Source organism: Panthera pardus, unplaced genomic scaffold, assembly GCF_024362965.1.
Source record: "Panthera pardus isolate Hobbes unplaced genomic scaffold, ASM2436296v1 HiC_scaffold_3, whole genome shotgun sequence".
NCBI classification, from domain to species: Eukaryota; Metazoa; Chordata; class Mammalia; order Carnivora; family Felidae; genus Panthera; species Panthera pardus.
The window spans coordinates 17698146-17720043 of NW_026526876.1; the positions used below are offsets into that span (position 1 = coordinate 17698146).

Sequence of the window (21898 nt, forward strand, 5' to 3'; positions counted from 1 at the left end):
GTTGTGGGTGGCCACCCATTAAGGGGCAGAAAATCGATTTGGGGGAAACTTAGCAAACAAAACATCCAACTGCATCCTGTGTTAACTGTTAACCCTACTTAATGGTATTCTCTGAAACTTTCACTTCTACAAGAACACAGTTAGCCGAGCACCGAGTAAAATCCCACAACGTGGGTCTCAGTGTGGAATCCACAATGTCACAAAGCCCATTTTTAAACACTTTTATTTGTACTTCAAAATTTAAGCCCAAGACAGAACTTCACAGGAAATCCACCCTGATGAAACGTTCTTCCGAGGCTGAACACCTGCGTCCCCTCAGTTTCCTCGAACAGAACGTGTACACGTTAACCGCCTTCCGTCCACCACCGCCGCATTCTTGCCAATGAGCGAATTATACCATCAGCTAAAAGGTTGCATCCTGGATATTCTTAGCTATGCCCTGATTTGACCAACTGCCAAATATTTTCCGGGATAAAGTCACTCATAGTCTTTGGCTGCTTTTTGGAGACGAAGTCCAAACAACTCTGAAGTCGCTCTCCTTTGGCGGGGGGCTGGGGGGGGAGTTGCTTCCCAGGCATTAGTAACTGGCACGGAACTTGGCATCACTGGGGAGAGAACCTGCAAGACCAAAGGAGAATCATTCGATAGAACGGCCAACCAGGTGACTCAAAACTGAAGGCTACATTTAAAGACCCTAACTTAAAGAAAAGGCAATGGTAGCAGCAGTCGTTCTAGCCAAGCACCAGGCCCACACTGTTGAAGGCACCGTCGGTGCAGGCCGGTGCGGTTCCCAGGGGACTCGACACTGCAGCGTGCCCTGGGGAGCTGATGCTCAAAGGGAACAGTGTCTGGCAACGGCCAGTCTGGAGACATTCACACCTGACCCTCTTCTGGAGGTAAAACTTTGCAAGTCAGACCTAAATGTCCACGCGAGTCCCGTGGAGCAGTCACACCCACTCAGCGGCAACCGTAACGCAAGAAGCGGGTTCCCCACTCGCTAACACATCCTTTTACTGGGTTTTACTTCCAGGCTGTAAGCTGCTGGGGCCGGTTTTCAGGCTTATTAAATCCCACCCCAAATCTAGCCTCCTTGGTGACTGAACAAATATGTGACCTTAAAGAGCCCACACATACCTCCCAATCTGAACAGAAAAAGGCACGAGCCCGCTGCAAGCCTGGCATTTCGACGGGAACAGCGCCAGACACCGGCCCGGCCCAGCACCACTGTGCTGCTTGCTCGCTCACGTGCCAGCCAACCCGGCCCTCTGCCACCCGAGGCGGCTCTCGCCAGTCACGTCGCGCGGACACGACCACGCGATCGGAGTGAACCCCGCGGAGAGCTCCCGGCTGCTGGAAACAAAGCACCCGGAAACCTGATAGCCCTGCCGGTGTCAGGACGGCCCTTCTCTCCTGAAGGTCAGGATGCGGTGCCGAGGGGTCACGGTCCTCGTACATTCACACCGCCACAGCTGGCAGACTTTCTACATTCCCGTCTGTTTCAAAGAGTGCTTTCATTGCCTTGAAATGTGTGACAAGCACTCTTTCATACCCTGGTTAAGAACATGACCCCGAACTGGGCTACTTGCCCATTTCTGGCACCTCCTCTAGCCTGTACCGTCAGAACCATTAATCAAGGGGCCTAGAGCGTGACAAGGCAGCCGCACTGTCGGTTTTCAAGTTGCAGAGGGACAATGCGTGGGGTCTTGGCCGGGTAGACACAGTTCCCTCTGGAATCCATTCCGTTTGATCCCTGATAAAGCCTGAACTTTTTTTTTAAGTTTTTTACTTATTTTTAAGAAAGAGAGAGTGCAAACGGGGAGGGGCAGAGAGACGGAGAATCTCGAGCACACTCCACACCGTCAGTGCAGAGCTCGACACAGGGCTTGAGCTCATGAACCAGGAGATCATGACCTGAACCCAAGTCGAGAGTCGGAGGCTTAGCCGACCGAGCCATCCAGGCACCCCAAGCCTGAACCTTTAAGAGCACAGAGACAAACCCCAAAGCCTCAGAATAGATGGGTTTCCCCTCAGCCGAGGTTTTCAGACAGGGATAACTAACCATCATAGGCTTGCGGGGCTTCTCAGAAAAACAAAGACAGAAACACTACAAAGCAACAGGGGAAGAATCATTTCACTTACTTGAGGCGAAGCAGTCCCGTACTCACACGCTGCGGACATCTAGCAAAGGAAACAGACCTGTGTTACAATCTCCCCGCCGCTCAGCACAATCCTAAGCCCAGGGCAGGAGCGGCAAAACCAAACATGCCAGCCGCGTCCGTTCAGAAGGTCTCTGCTTACACACACCAGAAAGCCTCTTCAGACACGTCGCCGCTGGCAGCTACTTCTGGAGGGTCCTTTTTCAGCCTCAGAAACCGAGGCTGGGACTGTACCTGGCGAGGAGAAATTGCAAGAGAAAAACCTGCTGAAGATACACACGGGTACTCGCAAGCAGCTCACTTTCAAATCGGACCTGAATTTTCCAGAGAGCCAACCTGGGAAACTGAGCTTCAGACATCCACATTCCACACAGAAAGGCCTTTCTTTGCCTTCAGACAGGGATAACTTTACATCATCACGGACTCAGCTCCCACCAGCCAGCCAGTTACAGCGCGGGCAGATTCCATTCTTCCCCTACCAAATTCTGCTCTACGTCCCTCATGAAGTATTCTCAAACTTGTGTACTAACTTTCCTTCAAAGGTAAAAACTGTTGACACCTAGAGCCTAGATGTCCCCAGCATCCCAGATCTGACTCAGTGACACTTCCTGCCCGTTAGTTTTAATTTTTTTCTAATGTTTATTTTTGAAAGAAAGAGAGAGAGAGAGCGCACAAACGGGGGAGGGGCAGGGGGAGAGGGAGACACAGAATCCGAAGCGGGCTCCAAGGGCCTCAAACCCACGAGCCGGGAGATCATGACCTGTGCCTAAGCGGATACTCAACCAACTGAGCCCCCCAGGTGCCCCCCTGCCCTTTAAAAGACAGGTTCTACCTGAGCAAAAGTGCCTGAGAACGGAGTATGGGGTTTATCTGTCGGTAAAATCCTCAGACAGTGCGGTTACTTCTTCCAGGCAGCCCGTTCAAGGCCAACTGTACGAAGGGGACCTGCTGCCAAGAGGCAACATGACACAAGGTCATTTCTCCTTCGCTCACCTATGCGTATGAAAGGATCCACAGAGCAAGATCAGTTTTTTAAGTAGAGGATTATAGATGTGCCCCAAGAGCTACTTAAAAATAGCCAGGGCTATAATCTTGCTGCAATAAAAATCCATGAGCTAAAAGTAGATCAGATTGTCTAATTTCTCCCATACAACTGTTCTTGAAACAGCCACACAATTCTTGGGCTCACTCCAGGGCCACGCACACCCGTGGCGGGAGGTGTACATTTAAACACTCTGTAGGTAGTTCGGAGGTATAGCCAGGTCTGGAAAGCAGTAACACTGTCTGACAAAGAGATAAAGCTCTGGTGGGGTTATCTCACAACAGCCTGAGACTAGAGCCTGCATCTTTCAAATTCATCTAATACAAGCTTTCATCAACCTCAGCTCTGAGGTTCTGGGGAGATAGTCTTTGTCGTGGGGGGCGGTCTTGGGCATTGCAGGATACTAAGCAGCATCCGTTAGATCCCATTAGCATCCTCCACCCCCCAGCAGAGAACCACTGGTCTAACCGCACCCCCACCCCCGCCACCACCAACTGGTCTAATCGGACCTCAATAATTCTTCAATGAGACTGAAAAATGGTTTTAGCACCCCCACACAATTTGCCCTATTTTTATGGTTCTTTAAAAACAAAACAACAATAAATAACAGCTATGTAACTCTAAGCCTCAGTTTCTTTACTCAGTAGCAAAGGAGAAAGTAACTACTGCACATAAGACTTGTTAGAAATCGTTTGGTGGGAGACCGTTTGGGAAGGAGCCTAGCAGGGTTCCACACCACTTCCCTTACCCAGGCAGTAACAATCCTGGGAGGCTCGCATCCCTGAAATCTAACAGATGGGACACTAAAGGGACCCTAACTTATGCAATTCTGGCAAAGAGCTAAAAAGACTTATTTCCATTAATAGAAATCTCATCACAAAAACCCTTACACTCAATGGTTTTCAGCGGGGCGCCTGGGTGGCTCAGTCGGTTAAGCATCCGACTTTGGCTGAGATCATGAGCTCCCAGTTTGTGAGTTCCAGCCCCTGGCCACGTGTTGGGCTCTGCGCCGACAGCTCTGAGCCCGCTTCAGATTCTGTCTCCCTCTCTCTCTGTCCCTCCCCTGCTCATGCTCTCAAATTAAATGAACATTAAAAAAAAAAAACCCCAAGGGGCGCCTGGGTGGCTCAGTCGGTTGTGTGTCCGACTTCAGCTCAGGTCACGATCTCACGGTTCTGTCCGTGAGTTCGAGCCCCGCGTCGGGCTCTGGGCTGATGGCTCGGGGCCTGGAGCCTGCTTCCAATTCTGTGTCTCCCTCTCTCTCTTCCCCTCCCCTGTTCATGCTCTGTCTCTGTCTCAAAAATAAACGTTAAAAAAATTTAAAAAAAAAAAAAAAACAAAAAAACACCCAAACCTGGGGTGCCTGGGTGGCTCAGTCAGTTAAGCACCAGACTTCGGCTCAGCTCATGGTCTCATGCACGGTTCATGGGTTCGAGCCCTATGGCAGGCTCTGTGCTGACTGCTGGAGGCCTGGAGCCTGCCTCAGATTCTGTGTCTCCCTCTCCCCCCTTCCCACGCTCTCTCTCAAAATTGAACACACTTTAAAAAATAAGTAAACCCCAGAACTTTAAATCATCTATAAGAGAAACACGGACAACCTATTTCATCCTAACAGAAGCAACATTAAGACGTTCTCAAGATTGGTTATTTCAAAAGCTGAGCCTCAAGGCATCAGAACTCTTCAGAAAAGATGTCCTTTCACACAAGGATAACTTTGAATCACGCACAAATACTTCTAAATCCCTCCCCCCACCGCAACCAACACCCATTTCCTGAGTCTCTCTCCCACCCCAGTATGCAGCAACCATTTTGGTCCCAAACAGTGACACCTAGTGGCCCCAAATTACACTGGCACAGACCCTACTCATTTCCGGATTCTGGGTCCATTTTTCTCACCCTACCTAGATTTATGCGTCAACGTGTTCATGAAATTAAACTTAAAATCAGAATACGGGGTGAGACGGCGGAACGTGACAGGCCTGCGCATCATCTGGACTTTCTCACTTCTGGTGACCACCCATGTCCTGCCGGCACCCATTCTTACCCGTTTCAGGGCTCCATCCGTCACTTTTAAACTTCACCCTGCAGGTCTGCTGCTCGCGGTCTCCGCAGACGCCAAAGAAAAGCCTGCGGGGAAGGGAAAAGTGAGCATGGACGGTTCGTTGTAAACTCATGACTTTCCCAAATCTGCAATCCCACTTATAACTGTAGGATGGAATAAAAACTACGGAAGGGGGCCGTTCACAAGACCCTCCAGGAGGAAGTACTCGGGTGCCCTCTCCCGGGGCGGCCCTGGGAGACCCGCAGGACCGGCACGCGGTGGCTGTGCGGCTCACCGGGCTGAGCAGGCTGGAAGAACCTCCCTGAAAAATAAAGGCTCCAAAAAAGGGCTTGAGCTCTCTCCCACCAACCATTAACACTCGAACCATTCAGAAAGCGTTCTTTCACCCAGCATCTCAACTAACCCCAACCACGGTAGATGCGACGCCGGTTTATCGTGGCCTCTGAAGAAAGGGGGGGGGGGCAAGTGAACCAGCGTCGGGTCAAGGAAGACCCCATTTCCCCACCACCGCAGCCTTACCAGCACCAAACACCCGAGACTGCTCGTCCCGTTCGGGCCAGACAGACGCCGCCATGACTCCCAGCCACGCGGCCTGCTTCGAAGAGAAGGCGGGACTGCGCCTGCGCGCAAGTCTTCGCGGCAGTCTCGGCAGAGCTCTCGCGATGCTGAGAAAAGGCTCATGGGAAATGTAGTCCAAACAACCGTCGCTGGGGGCGGCCGCAACCTCAGCGAGAGCCTGGAGCTGCGGTGGCCGCCACCAGGGACAGTAGAGAGCCTGGGGTGGGAGGCCTGATCTTTGAAGAAAACGAAGACGGACGGTTGTTTCAGTTACAGCCATTTATCTCGTGTCCACGGATTGTCCCTGGCCAAGACTGGGTTGGCTTACAAAGTGGGGGGCGGGGCTGGGGGGGGGCTCACGAGGGAAATGGATAAGGAAACCGAGGCCCGGCCGGATTTCGTTCTTAATTGCCCTGCGGAGTTCACCTGGGGCGGGGAGGGGGTCATCTGGGTGATGGGTTGCGTTAGAGAAGGGGGTGCTGATTCCCGGGGACTGTGGGGGCGTCGGGCGCAGCAGCAGGTGAAGCTGGGGCGGGGGCGGAGAGGCTCCGGCGGCAGGGGGCGCCAACGAGCAGCTATCCGACTGACCCTCCGCGGCTCTCGCCGTGTGGCCTTAATTCCGACGGGGGAGCAAATAAATTATGAAAACTGGGAATGGTGTAGCACCCACCGCCCCTTCTGACCGCTGTTTTTCAGGCAACACTCTGGCTCCGTGTTTGAAGTAGCAATCGGGAGAAACAACTAGAGTCAGGGCCACAACTTACACCTGTTTGGAAATTAAGTTTGCAAGCCCGGGAAGCCTCTTCTGCATTAGCCTCTCCCCATTGTCTTCGACCCTTTTAGCAAGGTTCTCAGGGGCATTTAGTCTGGGTTATATTTTTCTGGTTATATATGGCCGAATGTCGCAGGCGCTTATCTTCATGTTACCACATTTGTTTATGTTTGCCTCCCTTAATTTTGATTGTAAGTTCTTCAAGGCAGGAGACGTCGCTTTTAATTATTATTATTATTTTTTTTTCATTTCCTCACAGGGCCTCATTGGTATTCCGCTGCCTCTGCCGGCAGTAAGCACTCAACAAATAATAGTTGACTCACTTCGCGGTAACTTCTGTCATGTGAAATTGACTCTTAAGGGTCTCTGTCTTGCCCTTAAAGGCACTGTTTTGTGTATTACCGAAAGGAAGCGTGGGTTCCCTCCCTGTAAACTAAGTTCCTTTCATTTCAGACTTGGAGAGGGAATTTGGAGGGTAGAAGTTACGAGAAGCTGCTTGTCTGTCGGCAAGCAACCTGCTGCAGGCAAAACATAGTACTAGCGAACACTTCATAGCACCTACTATGTGCCATTCACGACTTTTGGACCCTATGTGTGTCGGTTGCTTTAATCTGCACCACCGCCCTGTGAAGCGTGCTGTCACTACCCCCGTTTTCCAGAGGAGGGAATGCAAGCATTGAGAGACGAGGTAACTTTCCCAAATTCACACAACTAGTCATTGCTGGAGTCAGGGTTTGATCTCAGCCCTGCAGAATTCATGCTTTTAGCACTAAGTTTTACTGAACTGCATATATCTATAAATCAGTCATATTACGGGGCTTTTGGGTGTGGGGGGAGGGGAGCAAAGAGGGGTTTTGTGTGTTTGTAGGGGTGGTTAGGGATGGAATCGGCGGGCGGGGCGGGGGGGGCACCTGTTCCATGGTTTTGAGCCACTTTAGGGCAGGAAGGGTGAGGATGGCAGGCTGCAGGGGTGGATGGGTACAAGACTGTGAGACTCTGGGCTCTGGCAGGGGCGTCTTGAGTCCCAGACTAGTTGCCACCTACTGTGTGGTGAGGGGCCCCTGTGCCATGGTCCACGGTGTAACTTTGACACCGACAAGGCACTTAATGGAAGAGCAGCAGGCTCACAGCGGGTGGGCTGGCACGGGCGGCTGGGCAGTGGCCAAGAGGACAGAGCAAAACGCAGTGAGCGGGCTGGTGCCGGAGCACATGTCGGGCACGCTGCCCGGGCAGTCCAGAAATCAGTGGGAAAGACAACAAAGGATGCATCAGATTTCTGAACTAGCAGGCAGGGGTTCAGAGCTGTCGAGACCAAAGTGGTAGTGTTGTGATTTCTTCTGCGCTCATTGCTGGTGAGGTCTGGGACGTTAGAGTTTTTAACGTACGGTGGAATTATTATGTAGCTGTCAGTCAAGGCTAGTGTGGCTCTGTATTTACTGACGTGGAAAGAGTCACACAGTCTAGCCGTAAGTGACAGAAGTAGATCACAAGCTGAACAGAGCCAAAGTGCTGGTCCAGGACCTTGGCTCTGAGCACCGGGGTGAAATGCAGTCAGCTGTCCTGCTGTGTTCAGGTGGTTAGCTTGCGGAGTCCCATCCACTGATAGGATTTAAAACATGGTGTCTGAAACCCACATGAATAGGAAACAGAGTCTTTGGAATATTGAGGTTAATTTCTTCACCTGGAAAGGAAACCTTTACCGTCATCAGCCAGAACAGAAGGTGGGTAGGTTTATCCCAAGCAGTGGACTGCTTACACCGTGAACAGTGGCAGCACGACTTATAGGAAGTTCGTCTGTGCAGCAGCACCGTTCATCGCCAGCCCACAGCTGTTGTTTCTACATCTTACAAACGGAACAGAGCTACTGGACGAGTTTGTGCTCCAGTGGCGGGAAGCTCCTCCCCAGCCCTAAGGGTGAGTCTCGATTAGTCTGCACCAGACCCTTGCGGTAACTCTATTCCTTCTGCCAGGAATTCAGAAATGGGTTTGTGATGCAATTCTGCCAAGTTGGGGAAAGCTTTCTTGTTTTTAAAAACAGCAGCCTCTCTTCTGGCTTTGGGACACCGCGAAGATGTGATGCTCGAGGCTGTGGCAGCCATCTTGCATCTGTGAGGCTTGCTGCAAAGCAAGAGGCCAAAATCTGACCCGGCAGAGTGGAAACCAAAAACGTCGAGTCTGCGATGATGAACTGCCGAAATCCCAGTCCTGAAGCCCCCCACCTTCAGACCTTTTGTTCTGATTCAGAGTCACATATTTTTACATTTTACTGAGTTTCTGAATGCGAGAGGCATCTTACAAACAATGGCATGTTAGTTTCAGTGACACGCAGAATGTGAGATTTAAAAAAAAAAAAAATCTCCTTACTGTTTCGGCCATCTTCAGTTTGGTGTTCTGTTAGAGTCAAAACCATCCTAAATTATCTGATCGACCTGTCCCAAATCTTTTTTTTTTTTTTTTTTTTTAATTATGACTCTCCGAAAGAACGAGTCAGGGCAAAATAAAAGGAGAGGCACCTGGATGGCTCAGTCAGGTAAGCGTGTGACTTCAGCTCAGGTCATGATCTCACAGTTCACGAGTTTGAGCCTTGCATCGGGCTCTGTGCTGACAGCTCAGAGCCTGGAGGCTGCTTCGGATTCTGTGTCTCCCTTTCTCTCTGCCCCTCCCCTGCTCAGGCTCTCTGTCTCTCAAAAATAAATAAAACGTTAAAAAGAAAAAAAACAATAAAGTGTACCCTATTTATGGAGAAGAGGCGACCTTGGCATTGCAGTGGGTTCTTTCCTGTGTTTGCCAACAGCAGGCATTTCACTTGCCTGCTTTGAAGAGCTGTTGCCTCTCATAAAATTATTGCTTAATGGGTTCTTAAAAAATAAGGGCGTATGTGAAGAATGTGTAATGTCCTGTTGACCTCTTCTGCTCTTTTCAGGACACGTCTCTCCATTCCCAGAAACCCTGCCTTCTCAGGACTGCTGCCCAGCCTTTGCTTATACTGTTTGTTCCCTTTGCCTTGAAATTTCCTTCCCTTCATCCTCTTCTCTGCTGAGCAAATTCCAACTCCTATGTCAATACCCCCTCCGCAAAGTCTCACCTGAGAAGCTGCAACGGTCCCGAGCTCTTTCCTCGGTGTTCTGTCCCAGGCTGGTTTAGCACATGCACTGCACCCAGACAGGCTTGGAGTCGAGCCCCAGCCCTGCTGCTTCTAGCTGAGTATCCCTGGGCAAATGACCTCCCCCTCTGTCTCAGCCTCTTTTCTTTTTATTATTATTATTTTTTTCATTTTTATTTTTTAATGTTTATTTTTGAGAGAGTGAGAGAGACAGAGTGCGAGCAGGGGAGGGGCAGAAAGAGAGGGAAACACAGAATCCGAAGCAGGCTCCAGGCTCTGAGCTGTCAGCACGGAGCCCGACGCGGGGCTCGAACTCACGGACCGTGAGATCGTGACCTGAGCCAAAGTCGGACGCTTCACCAACTGAGCCCCCCCAGGTGCCTCTCAGCCTCTTTTCTTATCTGGAATTTTAGAACAGTACATGCAAAACGCTTCCACGGGCCTGGCACAAGGGAGCACTTTAAATAAACAGAACTCTTGTGGCGCCTGAGTGGCTCAGTCGGTTAAGCGTCCAATTTTTGACGGTTCGTGAGATCGAGCCCCGCATCGCGTTCTGTAGTGATGGCTTCGAGCCTGCTTGGGATTCTCTCTCCCTCTCTGCCCCTCCCCTGCTTGCTCACGCGCGCTCTCTCTCAAAATAAATAAAAATAAACTTGAAAAAGAAAGAACTCGTGTTATTTGAGCATACTTCTTATGATGCTCACTGTCTCGTGATTATTTGTTTCCACCAGCCTGTGAGCCAGACAAGGATCAGGTCTTCATTGATTTTTTTTTTTTTTTTTAACTCTTTAAGTCATCTTTATTGAGGTGTAATTTACATACAACCAAACGCATCCATTTAAAATGTACGATTCGATAGTCTAGTAAGTGATACACCCGCGTAACCGCCACCCCGGTGACGATTTAGAACCCTGTCATCGCCCTGAAGAGCACCTCCGGGTTTTATTTCAGTCTCCAGATCCAGCCCTGGCCCCAGGCAACCACTGATCTGCTTTCTGTCGCTGCAGATTAGTTCTGCCTGTTCTAGAATCTCCTATAAACGGATTCATACAGGAGCGTGTTCTTTTGTGCCTGGCTCCTCGCGGTGCCCCGGGTTGTGGCCCACAGAGTGGTCCGTCGCCTTTTCATTGCTGACCAGAATTCCGTACAGCCCTCGTTTATTCATTCACCGGTTGATGGATATTCGGGTTGTTTCCACTTTGGAGCCGTTATTAGTAACACTGCTGTGAACACCTCTGTACGAACCTTGGTGTGGCCCTGTGTTTTCATTCCTCTTGGAGAACTTGCTAGGAAACAGCCAAACTGGTTTCCCAGCAGTGTCTTCCAGGGTAACAGCTGCTCCGTACCTTCTTCTTAACGCATTCATGTGAGCGTGAACTAGTATCTCACTGTGGTTTTCATTTGCATGTTTTTTAATTTGCATTTAATTTCCTTGATGACTCACACTACTGTGTATCTTTTTTTAATGTGTTTATTGGCCGTATGGATACCTTCTTGTGAAGTGTCTATCAAAACCCTCCCCCTTTCCCTGGGCTGTCTTCTTATTGAATTGTAAAACTTCTTTGTATATTTTGGATACAGGTCCTTTCTCAGATTTTTGCCTGGCAAATAGTGTCTTTCCAAGAATTCGATCAAGTCCAATCTTTCCGTGTTTCTGTGACGGCTAACGCTTTCTGTATTGTCTCCAAAGGGCTTTTTTTTTTTTTCCTCCATCGGATCACCTTCCCCGTGTCTGTTTGGGGATCCCACCGACGTGTGCATATCCTTAGGAACGCCACGCTCTCTTGAGCTCTGATCTCGTCTCCTCACCCGGACAAGACCACTGCGGTCCGCTTGGTTTCCCCTCCCCCTGCCACAGGCGGGGAACAGGCAGATGCTGAGACAGTCCTGGGGTCACCAGCCTGTGTGCTGCCTGTTGTCAAGCATCTGTTTCTTCTGCTTGGCCCAATTTCCTGATTGTCTGTGGCAGGAATTCTTCATTTCTGCATCCACAGTGCCTGGCACACAGGCGCTCCATAAACGTTTGCCGAGTGGGCGGATCACTGCCAGCATCTCCAAAGACAGTCCATTATAGTCTCTTTTGATCGGGAGAGTCTGGAGGGCCCCCAGAGGTCAAGCGGTCCATCGCCTTCATTTTACCAGACGGTTCTTTCTCTGAGGGTGGTCATCAGTCCTTTACATCCTGGCACCAGCCCACTTGGGTTCGACTCAGCACATGCCTGGTAAATGGGGAGACTGAGGTCCGGAGAAGGAAAGGTCATGTGACCAGGCAGTGGCTGAGCGGGCGCGACTGGGCTCCCTCGGCCAGGATCTTTCTGTCGTCCTCACTGGCAGGTCGGGCACTGTCCCCCTTCATCGCTGGCACCTAGCACAAGGTGTGTATGTTGCAGGCTCCCGGTACGTGCTTGTTAAATAGATGGCCAAGGAACACGTTAAATAATATCTTTTAATGCATCGTTCAGCCGGCTTCTGCATATGGCAATAAACGCGTGTGGGCGCGCACATGCGCTCACACAGACCCACGCCTGGCCATTCCTATCCAGGTTCAGAGGTCATAGTCGGTCAGTAAATCTTTTTTGTTTTCATTTTCTCAGCCACCCTCTAATCTTAAGCCCCACTAGGGGGCATATGTACCGCACAGAGAGGGTCTGCAGTCCTTAGGTACAAGGACTTGTTTCCAGCTTAAGTCCCCGGGGGATCCCACTCCAGGACGCCTCCTCCCTGAAGCCCCACACCCTCCCCCTGTAAAAACAAACAAGGCCTTCCTTCTCAGCCTCCTCCCTCTCCGGCTGGGCCGCTGCCACCTTCCTCTCCCACCCCCAGGGCTCTGCCCCCGCCCCACCCCCAGGGGTTGAAGGCAACAACAGAGCTTGAGTGATGACCTCAATGTCTGTCATCCCTGTGAGCGGCCACGGCTTCCTCCCTGCAGGGGGTGACAGATCCCCCAGGATCTAGCCTTTGGGTGGGGGGTGGGGTGGGGTGGGGCAGAGCCTGGTCCAGCCTCGAATGATGCATCAGGAGTAGCCCTGGTAATCCCATCCCCCCCCTCCCCGTCCACCTGCAATGGCATCCCTGGGGTGGGGCCACAGCTACCATTCCCGGTGCCCTGGTTGTCCTCAAGCCCAGACTCAGTCCTCCGCGCCCCAACACCTTCACGGGCTTTGGCATCACATTGCCCGGGCAGGTGTCCTGGCTTCACTACTAGCTGTGAGTGACCTTGAGCAAGCTCTGTGAACTTCACTTTCCTTATTGGGTGAATGATAAAACGGTTCCTGCCTCATCAATGAGACAATGCATGTAAATAAAGCACCTGGTACACTGCCTAGCACATAAGTGTTTGAGACACATTAACGTTATTGATAATATTATTAGGATCATTATCATATTACCGTAAACCTTGGCCATTTTCCTTCTTTTCGGGCTCGCAAAGAAGCATTACTTCCCACTGTCGCAAGGCCTTGGGCTTCTGCCTAACAGTGAGGTCCTATAGAGGGTCCCTGGGAACCGCCAGGACCCTGCTCTCGTGCCTGGTGCCTGCCTCAGATCGGGAGCCACGCCCACCTAGTCTTGGGCCAGGGCCCCTTGGGCGCCCTGGCCCAGGACCACCCTGCCCGCATCCACACAACCACACGTTTGGGATGGGCGAGGTACTCCCCGTGGTCACGTCCGCACCCTAAGGTGACACAGGACAGCGGCGGCTGCTATGTCTGCTTCCCTTGCTCCCCCCCCCCCACCCCCCCACCCACCTCGTTAGCTCTCTGGTCATGTTCCAGTCTCCGGGAGAGACTGGCAACAACCCTGAGTCTCAGCCACAGAAGCAGCAGACAGCAGCACCTTCCTGCTCCCAGCTGCTGCCCTCGGCCACCCTGCAGCTCAGAGCAGTCTTTTCCCTGTCACTCAGGCTCCAACCAGCAGAGAGATTAGCATACAGACAGAGGACAGAGAGGCATCAGGGCAATCACCTCCTGTCTTCTCTGGGAACAGAGATGCATTCGGAAAGTGGAACCAGTTGGAGGGGAGGTGTCCAGGCCAGGACTCCCACTGGAGGCTGGGACGGGGTTCTAGGCCCCCAGAGACAACAGTGATGCTCCCTCGTACGGCCTGACTGGGTGCTGGGAGCTGGGTCTTACCAGGTGCCCCTGTGCTGTGCTCTTTTTCAAATATATGTATATTTTTTTCAAATATATGTATATTTTAATGTTTATGTGTTTTTGAGAGAGAGAGACAGAGCATGAGCGGGGGAGGGGCAGAGAGAGAGGGAGACAGAGAATCCGAAGCAGGCTCCAGGCTCCGAGCCGTCCGCACAGAGCCCGACGCGGGGCTCGAACCCACGGACCGGACCGTGAGATCATGAGCCGAGCCAAAGTCGGCCGCTCAACCGACTCAGCCACTCAGGCACCCCTCCTCTGACTTTTTCAGAATTACCCATCACCCCACTGCTGTGATTGCAGAGAGATGGGCAGGAAGGGCCACAGAGTGAGGAAGGCGGCGAAGGACTAGCTATTCGGAACCTACTGTGGTTGCGACCTTGCCTGTTCAGTAGGCGACAGGTCACAAACGCTGTCACCCGGGCTCAGATACATTGAACGCCGACTGTGTGTGCTAAGCACTCTCTCCGCGTTATCTAATTTAACCCTTACAACAGTAGCTTCCCTGTTACCTTCCTCGTATGAGAAACCCCAGGCGGGGCTGTTCAGGAACCCACCCAAAGCCACAGAGGCGGGAAATGATGGGGGGAGGCGAGATTCAAACCCGGCTCTCTGACTCCAGCCTCCCCGCTCTTAGATCCTGCATTGTTATTTCATGGTGGCCAGCGCCCTGGACCAGGGGTGCCTCGGCTCTGTCTCTCTGGTCGCCCTTAATCCCCTCCTTCCTATTATGGTCAGTCTACCGAGCCCCCTCCCCCCCCAAGTGCTTCCCTGTCCCCATTCCCAAGCAGCAGCTCTTTGCAAGGAAACGGGATGGGGAGAAGGACTCGGCCTTTTGGGGACATCTCGGGTCCACCCCTGCAGCGGGAGGGAGATAGTGGGCTGAGGAAGGAGCGCCTCAGGCCCGGGCAGCCTTCTGTAGAGACGCTCTCGGCTGAGGGTGGCAACTTCCTGCAGCAGGAACGCAAATGTGCTGGTTGTGCACAGCGCCCAGGGGTGGGAGAGGCCCCGGGAATAAGAGGCGAGCGTGGGCTGGGTGTGTGGGGAAGGTGTAAACAATCTGCTCCCACCAGAGCCAGCCTGCTCCGTACGGGAGAGCACCCCCCCCCCCCGAACCAGCCCACACAGCGCCCCAGCTGCCAGGGTCCCCCGGCAGCCGCCGAGGCCGGGCGAGAACACATTCCCCACCCCCGGCACCCCTTCCCCTGGCTTTCCCTCCCCTCTCCTGGGACAGAAGCCTGCAGGGGCCCCCATCCCCTGAGCAGGTTCCTAGAAGAGTGCTGCGAAGGGGTGTCGCTCCGTGGATGTGTGTCTGGGCCACGAGCCAGCCCCTGTCCAGCCAGGGTGACCTTGGCCTGACAATTCCTCAGACTAGTGGAAGGAGACAGGGCAACTTGAAAGTGGCAGGGAGCAGAGGCGAGGCTGCAGTGACAGGAACGTGGCGAGCGAGCAGAGCACAGGACGAGCTCAAAGGTAGGATCGGGGAGGGCAGGCTGGGTCCCCGGAGCAGTGCCCCCCCCCGCCCCCGCCCCCGTGGCCCTCAGCCTGACAGTCCTGTCACCGGGGAAGGTGAGGCCTCGCGGGAGAAAGACAGGCTGACGGGAGCTGAGACAGGTGGTCACGAACTCCTGGGCCCGTGTCAGGTGGGCGGTGGGGCTCTGTCTCCTTCCAGCACAGAGCTCCTTTCCCTGGTGTGACCCTTCCCCTGACTCCGCCCTGCCCTACTTCTAGAGGCTTCCACTGCCAGGTTCCCCGCCTTACCAGCGGCCCCTCCCCCCTGGTTTCAGCGTGGGTCCCCTCTGTCTGCATCATCTCCCCTCTCCTTCCCTCAGAGGTGGAGTCAGGGCCGCAGAGGGACGGCTGTCTAGAGAATTCCCCAGCTGCTGCCTCCAGAAGGCAGGGCCCGGCCGGCCAGGCTGAGACTTCCCTGGTGGGCAGTGGGGGCTGGATGGGGGGGGGAGGGGGCACGTGTGGGCGGGCGCAGGGGTGGGGGGGGGTGGCTTTGGAAGATGAATGGCTTCCAGACAGTCGGGAGCAGTTGCCTGCGGGGTCTGCGCCTGGATCTCAGGGAGCAGAAGCGGAAATTTGCTTTTATCTCTGCTCTGGATCGGGCAGGACTGCGAAGAGAGAAATGAGAAGAGCATCTAGGGGCAAAGGAGGCCGCCGGCACTGAGCAGTCAGCAGACTGAACACAAACCAGGGTCACGCTCTCCCCCCTTCCCACTTGCCACTGGCCCTTTGGAACACGCGCACGCGTGCACACACGCGCATAGAAACCCACACTCGGGGGACAAGCTGAGGGATGCCTGCTCGCAGCTGCAGGCAGACATGTCACAGATCCAACTGGCATTTCTTCCTGATAATCTCAGCCGAGCAGCGAGTGACAGGGGGTGAGCTCTAGGGACCGGGGAGAGGCAAGTGCCACAGGGAACTGAGCGCCCCCGCGGCAAACTGAGATCACACGGCCTGGGACCACAAGCTTCGGGGGGAATGCCCGAGAACCCCTTCTCTCCCAGAGTGGCTGCCTGGGCCCTGGGGGGTAAGAGCGTGGGCTTAAAGCCTCCATCTGAGGCTGTGGGAGGGGGGTGTCCCCCAGTTGGGTGTCCCCCCCCCACCTGGCTAGATGACCCTGGACAAATTCATTCACCTGGGTTTCCTCGTTGCCAAAATGTGGATAATAACATGCCCGGTCTCCTCAGGTCATTGCAAGGATAAAATTCATGAACGTGGGGCACCTGGGTGGCTCAGTGGTTAAGCGGCCGACTTCAGCTCGGGTCATGATCTTGTGGTTCACGGGTTCAAGCCCCGTGTCGGGCTCCGTGCTGACAGCCCGGAGCCTGGAGCCTGCTTTGGATTCTGTGTCTCCTTCTCTCTTTGCCCCTCCCCCGCTCATACTCTGTCTCTCTCTCTCTCTCTCCCTCTCAAAAATAAACGTTAAAAAAATTTTTTTTTTAATTCGTGAGTGAGAAACCCTTCCATAGTGAACATGAGCCATCAGCAACCCCTCGGTTCCGGGGCTCCTCATTCCCGACCTGTGTCTCCCCGAGCCTGGGCTGCTGGGGTTGCCCCAGAGCTGACCCAGCAGACCCCACCAAGTCCCTCTCCGGACCTCAGAGGAAGGGAGCCCATCCCAGAGCAATAAACGTCTCTGCCCCTCCTGCCTGCCCCAGCCAGGCCTTGCCTCGGGAGCCCCACGACCAGGGCCTGGGGCGAAGAGAGGACAGGCAGGTCCAGGGGCAGAAAGGGAGGGGTCTACATTCTCCACTGCTGCTTTTTCCCATTCTCCTTCTTGCTGCTGCTGCTGCTTCCAAAGCACCCTTTGTGGGGAAGGGGGCAAACCAGGACTTGAACTGAAACAGAAGACAAGGCCAGATGAGCACTTCCTCCCATGCCAAGGCAAGAGCTTGTGTCAATGCAGAATGCATATTCCAGAACACCACCTCTCCCTTACAAGTCCGCTGGCACTACCCTCAGGCCCCCAGCATGACCACCACCTCATCCCCAAGCCTAGAAAATGCTGTCAGGATCACACGTCATCCCCCGAAAACTAACCCTTGCCCCGTGGCCTGGACCACAACGGGCTCAAGGTAGGAGTGGATGGGAGCCCAGCCCCCTTATTCTCAACCTCCGTCGATGACCACAGAGCTGAAGGTGGCCTGCTCTGCTCCCACACGGCCAGGCCTCGCAGAATCTTCCTTCCTTGTCCCCAGCCCAGCCTTCTACCCTCCAGGGCTCACAGCCCTGCCCTACCTGCCTCTGCCAGCTGATCGCAGTCCCCGGGGCCGAGCTCTGCCTGAAGAGATGAGGACTTACTTCAGAGGCTCTTTCTCCCTAAACAGAAAAGCACAGTAGTCAGAAGATTGAAGGGGATGGCCTTCCCGTGTTTCTGGACTTCCTCTTCCTCCCAGCCCATGCCTAGCGATTCACCCCACTACCAAGGGGGTAGGAGTGGCCAGGAAAGCAGCTGGAATTGGAGAGCAGAAATTTCAACCCATGTGCCGCCCAGGCCAGACCTTCAGAGCAGCCACTATAAGCAGGAGGGGTTAGATGTTGGGCCGATTTTTCCAATGAACTGAGTCCTGAGGAGTTAACAGGCAACCACTCCCTTCCGGCCAGACCAGACTGGGCCAGGCCGGGCCAGATGGTCCAGATTCGGCTCTGTTTCTCCTGACAGGGGGTCCAGGCCCATTTGCCACAAGGGACATAGACCTGCCTGAATTCAGGGACCTGTCAATCCCCATCAGCCCCAAATCAGATGGATGACCTTGAGCGAGCAATTTACACGCCACGTCCCTCAGTTTCCTCCACATTAACGGAGAGATAGAAACACCTGTCTTGGGGCGCCTGGGTGGCTCAGTAGGTTAAGTATCCAACTCTTGATTTTGGCTCAGGTCATGATCTCACGATTCGTGGTTCAAGTCCCGCTTCGGGCTCTGCGCTGACAGCGCGGACCTGACCTGCTTGGGATTCTCTCTCTCTCCCTCTCTTTCTGCCCCTCCCCGGCTTGTGTGTGCTCTCTCTCTCTCTCTCTCAAAATAAATTAATAAATTAATGAAAGGAAGGAAGAAAAGAAAGAAAGAAAGAAAGAAAGAAAGAAAGAAAGAAAGAAAGAGAAAGAAAGGACTTGTCTTGCCAACCCTCTGGGACGGTTGAAATTTCCAAGCGAGTTAATACACGAGAGACCTCTGGGGAAGGAAAAAAAGCACCAACCAAGTGTCACGTAATAAGAGAACAGCCAGCATTTATTAAGCAGCCGTGCCAAGTGCTTTACCATTATCTTAATTTCAACCTCACAAACCCCTTCACACACCATTCTCTTACTAATCCCAGTTTATACGCCAATAAAAAGATCACGTAACTTTCCCGGAGTCCCTCAGTCAGCAAGAGTGGAGTCAGGACTTGAACTCTGTGCACCTGCAGACCCAAACTCAACAGGGAGGACCAGTCACGTGAGAGCCTCCTCTGTGTGAGGCCCGGTGTCCGTCATTTTGCAGCCGTCCTCCCGTTTCACCGGTACGAGTACTTGGGCACTATTGTGACCATCTCAGCTAGCCTAGATGTCAAGGAAGGGCATCACAGGAATGCCTGCTTCCGGTACGTGCCCAGAGCTTTCCCAGTGGGCCTGCTGACATTCAGAGCCTGGGGGAGTCCCAGCACCAAGGAGGAATTAGGGGCCACACACGGAGAGAGACTCATATTCTCACGGCTCGCCAGTCCCTGCACGTCTAAGGGGTGCTGCAGGCAGGTCCCCGGAAAGAGACACGGGGGCGCGTCAGCAGGCAGGCATGCTGACCGGCACAGCCACCTGAGTCCTGTGGGGAGACTCCTTCCTGCCAAGGGCCCTGGAGCCCAAGCACATCATGCTCTTTGTTTCACTAGGGGTGAGAGGCGGCTGGTCGACCTTTTGCAAGAAAGAATGTCACTTCACACGGGACTCCCACACTAGCCGGAGGTCCCCAGGCACAAAAGAACATGCAAAACAGTATGTTCTTAATAAAGATTTGTTGCTTTTTCAGTGTTGTTGGTTTGTTTTTTTGTTTTCTTATTTTTTGATGGGCGTAGGAGCCCCTGTCATCAAAGGACACTGGTCACCCAGGGAAGGAAAAACCCACAAGTTCCCAAAACTTCCCCCCTTGTAAAGGCCACATGGTTTCAGCCCAGGGAAGAGTTAACTTTCTGGCCACTGGAGACAGCGTCCTGCCCGCAGGGGCTGCCCAGCCAATGGCACTCAGTGCCGATGATGTCATGCTCTTCCTGCGCCTTCTATTGGGGACTGGACAGCGAATCCCGCTAGAGGTTCAGGCAGAGGAGGCGCTGAGGCTGAGCGGGGGCAGCAGGAGAGGGGGAAGGGAAAGCGAGCAAAGCAACGCAGGGCTGCCTCTGCCCCATCCCTGTCTCCAGTCCCCCTGCGCCTGCCACTAGAAGGGACCCTGGGGACCAGCCCACACTCGGACAAACAGGCAGAGCAGCTGTGGTCCAGAGGAGAGGCTGGGGGCTCCCAAGGCCAACTGGAGAAAACAGACGTTGAGTCTGCCCACCAGGCACACAGGGAACAGGGTGGCTGGGGCGAGGGGCCAGCATACAGCGTGCGCGGGCACACACTCGTGGTCCTCCCCAGGCTCGGACAGGGGCAGGGAGAGCGGTAGCTTCTTTAGACGCACCCTCCCTCCTCCACCCCACGTTCTCTGCTGCCTTACCTGCCTGAGGACTGGAGGTCTGTGTCCACGTTGCTGCCCACGACCGCCCCATCGAGTCCGCTGGGCTCTCTGTGGGTGGGAGAAACAGGCGGGAAGGGCTGTGGGCAGTGCCCAGACCCAGACCCCCTCTCCCACGGGACCCAGCCACGCTGGGCTGTGGCACTGGGGGCTTCGGCCAGAGTCTCTGAAGGGCCGCAAACTCCCCCCCTGCTCTGAGGGGAAGCCCCTCAGGGATTCCGGGCAAATCCACCCCCCCCCCCCCCCAGCCTCCCTGGAGGTCCAGGCAGCCTCTGCCCGCCTTTGGCTGGGCTCTCGCCGCACCCAGTGGATTCTCCCCACCACCACCCGAGCCCATGGCCCAGTCGGTCTCTCACGGTTGGACCCGGTTGGCGAACCGGCGGCGCCAGAGCATGGCCAAGGTGCTGAGCAGGAAGAGGGTGGTGCACATGGCTCAGCCGCCCCATCCCCTCCCAGACGGGGTCTGCAGAAGAAGGCCGAAACGGCCCCGCCAGCTCCCACAAGCACTGCTGGGTCTGTCCCGAGGTTCCTGCTGGTGATGGATTAGGAGGCTCAAGCTGATTAGTGGGGTCAGCAGACCCGACCTTGTGCAGACTGATTAACCTCGCTGGGCCCAGGCTGTCTCCGACCGTGGCAGGGTAAATTCACCTGTCTGTTCGGGATGTGGATGGGATGTAGATGTGACTAGGGCCTGGGTCTGGCCCTCAAGGGGCTTCTCGTCTAGACACATGCACCAGCAGGCGAGGTAAATGACCACAATAGAGTGACTTAGGTGAATGAAGGCAACTGCAGGGGGTTGTAAGCGGCAGGGAAGAGGAGCCGGGGGCATCTGAATTTGCAGGTGCTCAAGGAAGGTTGGGCCCCCAGACGGAAGACTGCCAGCGCTGGAGACCTGAAAGCACAAAGCATATTCCAGCAACCGGAAGTTGACGGGCAGTGGAACCATGATGTCGCGAGGAGGCTTCGGGAGGGGAGGAAGGGAGGAGAATGTTAGATGATGAAGCCAGGAAGACAAGGGAGGCCAGAGAGTGAAGAAGGGCCGGCTACGTGACTCGGTTGTCCCCTCTGGGCAATCCTCTCCAGATGTCACTGATGACATACCCTCTTCCGTAAAGACCGAGTTCACGTGGGCACTCCTGAGATAGGTAGTCGCATCCGGTTAAAAATTATATACCATAGTTCTGTGCAAACACACTCCTGCCCCGTAAACACAGATAAAACTTGTAAAGGATGAGATAAAACCAAACAGAAAGACGATTTCTCCTCCTTCCTTTCCACGTCCCAGTGGAAACTCCTGGGCAGCCACTTGGAAGGGCATGGCACTGCTCTGGGTGTCCGATCAGAGGGGTTCAGTGAGGTGGCCCAGTGCGGTGTGGTCAGTATTGGCCCAGGCAGCATGTGGAGCAGACATGCTCTGAACATCCCCCCTCCTCCATCCCTCACCAAGTCCTCCAGAAGAAGGCACTAGATCTTCCTTCCCTCAACTGAGATGGAGGCAGTGTCAGGGGGTCTCCTGCCCAGGATGCCAGGGAGGGACCTCAACCCTGAGCTCCAGGGAGGGCCCAAGCTGGGGCTGCACGTGGGCTCTCTACTTCCAAATGTGATTTTTTTTTTTTTTTTTTTTAGTTTTTAATGTTTATTTTTGAGAGAAAGAGAAACAGACAGACAGACAGTGAGAGAGCTGGGAAGGGGCAGAGAGAGAGAGAGGGAGACACAGAATCCGAAGCAGGCTCCAGGCTCTGAGCTGTCTGCACAGAGCCCGACGCGGGGCTGGAACTCACGAACAGCGAGATCATGACCTGAGCCAAAGTCAGCCACCCAGGTGCCCCCAAGATTTTTTTT

General features: G+C 54.0%; 1 protein-coding gene and 1 long non-coding RNA gene across 5 annotated transcripts; both read right to left on the minus strand.

Annotated features, from left to right (window-relative positions):
- Positions 1-206: 206 nt before the first annotated feature.
- On the minus strand, positions 207-5889 carry LOC109276891 (uncharacterized). Its single transcript, XR_002084899.2, has 5 exons — positions 5780-5889; positions 5243-5325; positions 2305-2390; positions 2140-2178; positions 207-618 (listed from the first exon to the last, which is right to left on the minus strand). It is a non-coding gene; the product is annotated as an uncharacterized LOC109276891 (long non-coding RNA).
- A 4270-nt stretch (positions 5890-10159) lies between these two features.
- On the minus strand, positions 10160-21661 carry PRCD (photoreceptor disc component). 4 transcript variants are annotated; one of them, XM_019466110.2, is made up of 5 exons: positions 20705-21661; positions 20413-20588; positions 20039-20107; positions 17592-17672; positions 10160-12228 (listed from the first exon to the last, which is right to left on the minus strand). In XM_019466110.2, the coding sequence occupies exons 2-4, from the start codon at positions 20484-20486 to the stop codon at positions 17651-17653; spliced, it is 165 nt and encodes a 54-aa protein (XP_019321655.1). In that variant the 5' UTR covers positions 20487-20588; positions 20705-21661; the 3' UTR covers positions 10160-12228; positions 17592-17650. The 4 variants fall into 4 exon arrangements, with proteins under 4 accessions (XP_019321655.1, XP_019321656.1, XP_053748504.1 ...); XM_019466111.2 differs by having other exon boundaries at positions 10444-12097; positions 20705-21658; XM_053892529.1 differs by lacking the exon at positions 10160-12228 and adding an exon at positions 13325-13366.
- Positions 21662-21898: the final 237 nt, after the last annotated feature.

What these genes read in the sequence shown, in the direction of transcription:
- PRCD (XM_019466110.2), bottom strand. Translation starts at nt 20,486, where the DNA reads ATGTGCACCACCCTCTTCCTGCTCAGCACCTTGGCCATGCTCTGGCGC. An exon ending in TTCGCCAACCGGGTCCAACC is followed by an intron (nt 20,108 to 20,412) that starts GTGAGAGACCGA and finishes TCCCACCCACAG; the next exon opens with AGAGCCCAGCGGACTCGATG. An exon ending in GACCTCCAGTCCTCAGGCAG is followed by an intron (nt 17,673 to 20,038) that starts GTAAGGCAGCAG and finishes TTTTCTGTTTAG; the next exon opens with GGAGAAAGAGCCTCTGAAGT.